We start from the raw sequence: 9,179 nt of genomic DNA, 5'->3' as shown, positions 1-9,179 counted from the left end.
ACGAAAAACCATATGTACACCTAAATTCGGTAAGAGACTGAGCTACCAAATCAATAGAAAGTGATAGAGAGTATCACAGATAGTACTGATGCTGGTTGTGAGTTATCCAAATCATGCTCTCATCATGTTTCAGAGCTTCTGATCAGTGTGTGTGTTTTCATGCTAGCTTCATGGTAGGTTTTAGCTTGATTAATTTCTGGTTGTTTTACATATATACACTATCATATTTAGCGTACACATGTACACCTCCTTATTTATTGTACACAAAAACGCTTGTACACGTGTACACCACACATGTTACATAGAGAAGGTAGGAAATATAATATCAACGCATATGGTATCAAGATCTAAACTAAGCTTCACTCAAAAATGAGAACTATTTCTATTCACGTAAACCACACTTCCTCATCCTTACACTTACAAAGATAAAATTTTCTCTTTCACATGTACACATGTACGCTGACATTATGTACTTGTGTACATGAATGACGTACATAAGCAAAGCATAAAACACAATTGTTTATTTTGACAATATGGAGAAAAAATGAAAGCAAGCAAAAGATAAAAGACCATTCATGTAGTTATGATGAAGGGCTGAAATGAACAATCAATAAGTTAGAGAATTAATTCGGGTAGACATCCGCATAATTAAAAGTTTGGGGTTAAAACATAATTATGTGAATCCTAAAGGACCAAACGCGCAAAAACATAAAAATAGCCATTGGTGCTCTCGAACTTGTTCTGGCGGAGCCGTGAGGGCGAGATGTGAGGCCATGACGTCGGAAAGGGGTATGAAAGAGTCTGACGCGATGGTAATTTCGTTGGCCCAAAAAAACTAGAGCTTTGGTCGAAACTTCAAAAGAGTCTCTGGTGCGGAGATTGACGATGGATGAAATTCATGGCATAACTTGATTGAAACGGAATAACGCAGGAATTTGGGACTTTTGACGGTGTAGATTATAATGGATCTGAAGTTCTTGTCTTTTCTTCTTCTTGTTTGGGAAGATTGACAGATAATAAAATTTATAAATTTAATTTTTAGCTATAAAAGAAAAAGAAACAACGATAGAAAAAGAAGATTAAAAAGGAAAGAGATAATGATAGGTCCCACTAGTTGAAAAGTCCACTTCTGGTTTCATTTTAGTTGAGATAAACTAATTCAGTAGCTGAAAATGTCTTTGAGTGAAATAAAAACGTAGAAACTGCCTTTAAGTGTAAATAACTCTAGAAACAACAACTACCTTTCAGAACTGCTTACGTGGCAAACAACAACTACCTTTCAGAACTGCTTACGTGGCAAAATAATGACGGGTCAGTATCGTTTGCTCTTACGCTATTCCCAACACCACCTCCTCTTCTTCTCCTTCACCCCACATGTGGCTCCTACCTGGCTCTGCTAAAACTGCAATGCATAAGATTTCTTGTGCTTGAATCAATCTTTTCTTTTCACCATTTTGCCCCCTCTTTAACTTTGTTTTCTTCTATTGTACGAGTCAAAAGGCTTGGCTTGGTCCCAAAGGCTGTTTATATCCTCTGTCTCTGTCCCTCAATATACTATATCAAAAACCGGTTTGACTAAACTTATTTTAACTTTTTAATTTCTTATTTGTGTTATCGTAAAGTTAAATTTGAGTGGTAATACAAATCAGTTAAAATAAACATTTGATGTTTTGAAGAGAAAAGAAATAATCATCATCCTTGGACATTCGATTGCTTTTAAGACAATAACCCTCGTGTAATCTCTGAACCTAATAGTCTACACTTGTTCTGTGTCCATTAAAAAAAAAATGATGGAATACAGCAGAACGGCATGTTGGTAGATAATAGATTCGTGCCCAACCACATTAAATGTTAATTATTGTTTTGTTTATTTATTTATTTGCTTATTAACCCAATGTTTACTATCGCCTAGTTGTCACTTTAATATTGAAGAGACTTACCCCAAAACAAGAAATCAATATACTTTCTCAGTTTTATTTTAATTTTATGCACACAAGAATTTTTTTATGCACACAAGAATTTTTGAGGAGTATTTGTTTTAAATTTTATGCACACAAATTGTTTTAAAAACTTTATATGTTTTTAAATCCTTGCTCAAAAGTATATTTTAAAATAAAAATATCATTACTTATACACCTAAACATATTTTAGCAAATTGAAAAATAAATTTAAAAATATAAAAAGTTATATAACATCTGAGTTAACAAATTTCACATTGAAACTATAAAACAACATTTAGTCTGTAATGTAAATTTTATTCTACAACGTTACTTAATTTATGAAACATGAAATTTATAAATAAAATTAATAGAACACTTATAGTACTACCAATTTAACATATGCCATGATTCAGGTTAGTTTCTTTGGATCTGTTTAATCTTAACTAGATGATAGTTGTACCTTTCGTATATGATCATACAATCCTGCAGTCTACCAATTTTGATTGAAATAACCTAGTTTACATGTATGATATATATATATATATATATATATATATATATTATTTACAACTACTATATAAGTAAATTGGCGCATACAAGTTAAACTGAAAAACAAAATAAAACTTAAACATGTTTATAAAAAATGTGGCACGAACTTTCGAGTTGCCACCTTAATTAACTTAAAAACGTTTTTTGGCATGTGCAAGTGAAATGATCAAACTATATCCAATTTTATAAATATTAAAAAAATAAAATTTTGAATAAATGCATAGACTAATGGTTTAAAACTCTAAAACTTTAATTATACTTTTAAATTTATGATTTGTGTTTTAAAAAATTTTCAAAATTATGTCTTTATCTTTAGATATATCTTTAATTTTTGAATATTATTTGAAATAACTTGATACACTGATCAACCAAATATAACTTAGTTATTGGTCATTAGGTAGCTACAAAATAAAAAAGGGAGAATACTATATAAAATGCCCGTAAGTCTTTTATTAAGAAACTCCATCTGTATAAAAATACTGATGTTTAAAGTTGTTTACACATATTAAAAAAATATTTACTTTTGTCTATTGCTTTTGGATTTATTTTAATTAGTTTAAAATTTTATTTAATTCCCAATAAAATTATTACTTACATTTTATATGTTAATTTATGTTTAACTTTTAAAACAGAATGTATTAATTAAAACATATGCATTAATCTTTTGTATATAAGAAAAAAAAACTAAAATATCAATCTTTTGTATACGAAAGACGTATAAAAATTCAGTAATATTTTGAATTCTGAAACTTATTTGACAAAAAAATTTAAAGATACATAAATTCTCTTAAAATTAGAGCTCACTAGTCAATCCAAGTATTTATCCATCTGACATAGTAAGTTGGTGATTTGAAGAATAAGACTAGAAAAAATCTAACAAAACAAATATACACTCCTAGTCACCTTCATTTAGATATGTGAATAAATTGCTTTAAATTTAAAATTTTATGGTAATAATTGAAAAAATCCAATATTTTAAGATTACTAATTTCATAAAATATATTTTATTAAATGTTTATAGAAGATTTAGTAGTTTTTATTAATATGGGATCGGAAGAATAAGAGAATAAAACGGGTCCCACAAAGTTCTGATCCGAGGGTTCTGAGTGAGAGCATGGCACTAAAAATTGAATCAAGCGCAAAAATATATGGATAAAATTGTCATTTCCGAAGGACCGGCAGAATTTGTAAATCCGTACAAAAGGAGAAAATCTCATTATTAATCTGCACTCTTATTTATTTATTTATTTTATTTAAACCCTGTGTTTTTCTGCCTTTATTTTCTTCTTTTCACATTGAAACGCATTAACATTGGAAAAGAAAAAAAAAACCAAAAAAAAAAACAAAAAAGCAAGATCCGAAAAATTCCCACGGAAATCTCAGTATTCTGAGAAAAAAAAGGAAAATGCAAAAGAGAGAGAATAAGAGAATATTTGGGCAAAGATTTTTTCTTTTTTAGATTTGTTCAAACAATAAAATTCTATCTTTGGGAAAGAACCCAAAAAAAAAGTTAATATTTTTTAAGACTTCAACATTTTCTTCTTCTTTTATCATTTATTGTAAAAAAGAAACAAATCTATTTCCTTATTTAATATTCACAGATTTTTTTTCCTTCTATTTGTTATTAGGTGTTGATCATTGTGATCATCGTCTCCTCTTCACATACTCATAAATACTCTTCTCAGAGAAGATAAGAGACGAACAAGAGTTTCTTTTGTGTCTGTGACTGTGTCTCCTGTAATAACGAGCCATGTCTGAAACTCAGCAGGTTCAGAACTCTACTGGGTCAATCCCATCTTCCGACAAAACTGAAGGTACTTCCTCTTCTTCTTTTTTTTCTATTACATCATCGTACAATACGTCGAAAAGTTCGGATCTTTAGAGTTATCTTGTCTGATCATTGATTCTGATCACGCTCTTACGTCGTGGTAGATTGTTCTCTGATGATAATGTATTCAAAGTTTAGATTTCGATCGGTCTATTCACGTTTGATAAGTGTTGTTTTAAGTTTTATGATGCTCATGCCTCGTGTGTTCTCTCTTGGTGTTACGATGTTGTTTAGATACCTTGACGAAGGTGAAAGTTAACGAAGAGAATACAGATGAAACAAGTCTGTTTCCTGATCGTCCTGGTGAGAGAGATTGCCACTACTTTATGAGGACTGGCAAGTGTGGCTATGGAAGCAGCTGCCGTTACAATCATCCTGTTTCTCATGTTCCAGAGGTGGGGACTGACTCTTCCCTGCACATTATCTCTTACACCTAGCTTACAGTTTTGTAATGTCTTTTGCAGGCTGTGTTTTACCACAGAGAGGAACTGCCTGAGAGGGTTGGACAGCCAGACTGTGAGGTGCACTGCTTATCATCTCTCATTTTTGCATTCTTGTGTTGATCTGAATAGTTTGAGTATCTGTTTCTGTCTCTTGAGTGAATGCTGAGCATGTAGGGTTAGCAATATAGTCTTTAAAACTTGCTTTTTGAGTCTTTAATTGCATTTATGGTGAAGAAGATACATTGTCTTGTGTCTTTCCTTATTTTGAAAGTGGTAATAGTTATTAGATTTTGTTTCATTTTCTCTCTGGAGATGTTTAACGAGCACACATTACTCTTCTATATGCAATTTTGTCTTTTAGTATTTTCTCAAGACAGGAGCCTGTAAGTATGGCGCGGCATGTAAATATAACCACCCAAAGGACAGGAACGGTGCTGGACCGGTGCTGTTTAATACCCTCGGTTATCCTATGCGTCAGGTGAGGATTACTTTTACATTTTCATCACCAGTTGCATGGTTTTACAGAGAGCTTTATATGTTTCCTTGTCTCTCCAGGGTGAGAAGTCATGCCCATATTACATGCAGAAAGGGATGTGTAGGTTCGGAGTTGCCTGCAAATTCCATCATCCTCAGACTCATAATGCCCAACCTACTAGCTTTCCTTTTGGTGGTAGCTTGCCGGTGATGTCTTTGCCTCCTGCAACATATGAAGCTATGTCACGTCCTCAAGCTCTTCACCCTCAGGCATATTCCTTTATGGTTGCACCTCCTCAAGGCTGGTCTACTTTCATGGTATGTCTTTATATATATGTTTGGTCATTGCTCCAGTGGAGGTCTTTCTCTCTGTTGTTCTTGCTGTGGCTCTCTGCCTTCCCTTCACAGAGACCAATGTTCCAAGAGTTTGTCTTAATCTGAAAGATCTTGTGTTTTTTTTTCTTTCTTTTCTTGTGGTGCAGGGTGGTTATGATATGAAAACTGAGCTTGACTCCAGTTCTGAAAGAGCTGAATGTAGGTTTTTTATGAAAACTGGGACCTGTAAATATGGAGATAGTTGCAAATACAGTCATCCAAAAGAAAGGATGTTACTATCACCACGACCAAATCTCTTTAACCCTGTGGTTCTCCCTGCTAGACCAGTGAGTTTTTCTTGTCTTTCTGTTTATTTTGTCAACATCAGTGGAGCTTGTGGTGACACCAATGACTCTGCCTTTGTTGTGCTCAGGGACTACCCGCATGTGGTAACTTCAAGGCCTATGGGTTTTGCAAGTATGGAGCAAACTGCAAGTTTGATCACCCTGTGCCAGTAAACACTTACAACAACACAGGCTCCACCATGCCTTCCCCCCCTTCTGCTTATGCTCCACCGGTTTCAACTCCTGTGAGGATCACATCACCCCCAAGCCGCTCCAATGGTGGTGATAAACCTGCTGCAGAGGATAACAGCTCAGAGACTGTGAAAGAAGAGGATGGACCGGAGAAGTCAGAAGTGCAGGACGATGATCCGTCACCAGTTGACACCTCCGGAAAGCAGGACTCATCTGATAAAGCCGCATGACCATGATCCGAGTTTCTAACAATCTCTAAATTTCTTTCTGCCCTTTTTGTGAATTTTTTGGAAGAAGGGCTTGGACATTTTCTATCTTTTTCTTTTTGGATTTTTAAGACAGCCATGGCTGAAACAAAATAGGAATTGAATATATTTTTTTTTAATTGGTTGATAAAGTTTGACATCAATTAGCCATTTTCAGATGCTAACCAATCAGGGTGATGATTATCTATTTTATTTTTCTGAGAGATTTAAAAAAAAATACTCCACACAGTTTCTGTTAACTATTGTAGGAAATCTCTCTCTAAATTTTCCTCCTTATCTCTAAAAAGAAATTTTCATTTGGCTTTCACTGATTGACTCCGGTGACTCTCAAAGCAATCGAGTCAGTCAGTTTTCCTTATTATCTCATGTAAAATATATGCAGTTTTGTGTGGGTGGCGGCTGTAACTAAGCCGGATTTGGAGAAGAGAGTTGACGTGGGAGGTTACGGTTATCCAGCAATGGTAGCAATGAACGTGAAGAAAGGAGTATATACTCCTCTTTGAAGTGCATTTGAGCTTCAACACCTCTTGTAAGTTTTGGTTCAGTTAGAGATCTCTAAGGGTTCAGATTCAGTTGAGTGATTTCTTCAGTTGTATAACACGTAATCTTTGTTTGCGCTGCGTCAGAGAGTTTGTAAAGGATGCTGGAGCCGGTGGAAAAGGAAACTTACCTATGAACGGAACACCATAGATTGTGAAGACAAAAGCGTGGGACGGTACGAACGGGGAAGTGATGGAGGAAGATATATATATTCTCAGCTGAAAAACTCATAGGAGGTGAAGATGATGTTAGTGTTGGTACTAAGGATGACTTGTGAAGAATACAAGGTGTGACCTGACTCAACTACTTTTGGATTTTGAACGATGAATGTTTCTCACTCTATATATTTGCCAAAAAAGAAAGTAAGATAAGAGCATTTCAAGAAGTATGAACAATTAATCCACGTGAAGAATTTCCCAACATGTCTGGAGTGCCGTATCCAAGATTTAGAAGTCATATACATTTTTTAGATTAATCTTACTAAAGACAATTTCGATTTGGGGCTACGCGACAAGTATAATAATTTTTTAAAAAATTGGAGGCTAAGACGAATATTTCATCTTAACTGGATTGTGCTCAGAAGTGGTCTCGTATGTCTGAATTTTGGATTTATATATAGTCACATAATAAGATAATCTTTGGTGGAGTATTAACTTTTTAGTGGGTTTGTGGCTTCCTCATCAAAGCATACCAACGTTTCGACAAATGATAATTTTAATGTGGGCGTAAGATAAATTTTAACCACTTAACTGTACATTAAATGACTTCTACAAAGAAACTGTTCGTTAAATAATTTAACTTTTTACACCAAAAAATAATTTAACTTTAAATATTATCAAATTGAAGATATTCATTTTCTAAGAAAGTGATTATGTCAAAAAAAAGAAGTGATTATAGTAATAAGTTTAGAATACAGCAACAGTTAGTTAGCCTTAAGACCAGCGCAAACGAAAACTCTTTATACCATTAATAGTAAATTCCATTTCTTATATAAACATAACTGTAAGAGAAAAACATAACAAAAGAAAAGAACCAAAGCTTTTAAAGCCAGTTCGATTGACCTATTGTACTTTTTCAGACAATAGAAAGAGAGAGTTCTCATCGATGGCTGCATCTAGAGAATTTATCATCTGTTGCCTCTTAACACTTCTCTTTTGCACTTTCTTCATGAGAACCGAGTCTGGTACTGCTGACATCACCAGAAAAGGATGTGGCGGCGGCGATGGCAGTCTTGGGGACGATAATGAGCGGTGTGTGGAGGAGGTCAAAGAACATGACGACAATGACGTGGATGATGTTTTCAAAGTAATTAACAAAATGAGGATATATGCTTGATCATGGTTCATTATTTAATTATATTTTAGGGCTATATATTCATACATTTTGTTCCCTTTTATTTTATTTATCAAGTTTGTTTCCTTTTTTTCTGGCGTCGATTCTTCTGTATTTTTCCTTAATTTAACTTTATATTTTTTTCCCTCTCTATAATGAGAGAAATGGTGATCGAAAGAAGGTAACATGTTTGTCACAGACTCATGATTAATTTTTGGGATTAAAACCGTGCGAAAGAAGGTAACCTGTTTGTTCATAAGAATAGAATATACAACATATTTGAATTGCTATGATATAAAGAAAATGATTGGATGATTAAAAAATGAGTAATTCCAAGCCCGTGGAAAAAGCCCGTGGAAACTTAACATATTATTAGATGTTTAATACGTTAAGATAAACACAATAAGGAAACAAAATAGGAAAATGAAGTTTCTATTTAGATTAGGTTTGTGTTTTCCATATCCCACATGTTAAAGAGAATTGTCTTTCATATAAATATAGGTCTAATGGAGAGGTGTTTCATATGATCTAAGAGAAACATATTGAGAGCTTTAGTTTTGAGTAGTTTCTAAAGCTAATAAGAAAAGTTGTTCTTATAAACTCTTGTGTTCTAGAGATTTGAATTGGTATCAGAGCCTCAGGTTGGAGACTCGATCTAAGCTTAAGTTGTAGCTTAAGATCCTGGTGCTTGTGAATAAGAAATCGCAACGGCAAGATGGCCGACGTGACTAGGGCTCCACGCACGAAGGACTTTGGATCTACATTCATCCAATGTCTGATGTTGTCATCGACAAACTATACAGTATGGTCGATGAGGATGAAGGTTCTACTTCGGGTTCATGAAGTGTGGGACACGATTGAACCCGATCATCTTTTGAACCCGGTTCAGATGATCAAAAGAAGAACGATGTTGCGATAGCTCTTTTGTTTCAATCTGTTCCAGAGACTTTGATTCT

At 33.9% G+C, this 9,179-nt stretch overlaps 2 protein-coding genes across 2 annotated transcripts; both read left to right on the top strand.

Moving 5' to 3' along the window:
* The first annotated feature begins 4,090 nt into the window (after positions 1–4,090).
* Positions 4,091–6,518, top strand: LOC106339872 (zinc finger CCCH domain-containing protein 26-like). Its single transcript, XM_013778737.1, has 7 exons — positions 4,091–4,303; positions 4,552–4,712; positions 4,782–4,838; positions 5,122–5,238; positions 5,316–5,552; positions 5,717–5,896; positions 5,983–6,518. Exons 1-7 carry the CDS (start codon positions 4,240–4,242, stop codon positions 6,313–6,315), a joined length of 1,149 nt encoding a protein of 382 aa, XP_013634191.1. The 5' UTR covers positions 4,091–4,239; the 3' UTR covers positions 6,316–6,518.
* Positions 6,519–7,882: 1,364 nt separating this feature from the next.
* Positions 7,883–8,616, top strand: LOC106341191 (protein RALF-like 17). Its single transcript, XM_013780000.1, has one exon. The coding sequence runs from the start codon at positions 7,996–7,998 to the stop codon at positions 8,224–8,226; it is 231 nt and encodes a 76-aa protein (XP_013635454.1). The 5' UTR covers positions 7,883–7,995; the 3' UTR covers positions 8,227–8,616.
* Positions 8,617–9,179: the final 563 nt, after the last annotated feature.

This window comes from Brassica oleracea, chromosome C4 (genome assembly GCF_000695525.1).
Source record: "Brassica oleracea var. oleracea cultivar TO1000 chromosome C4, BOL, whole genome shotgun sequence".
NCBI lineage: Eukaryota > Viridiplantae > Streptophyta > Magnoliopsida > Brassicales > Brassicaceae > Brassica > Brassica oleracea.
The sequence above is the reverse complement of the archived record's forward strand: the minus strand, read 5'-3'. Positions and strand labels throughout refer to the sequence as shown.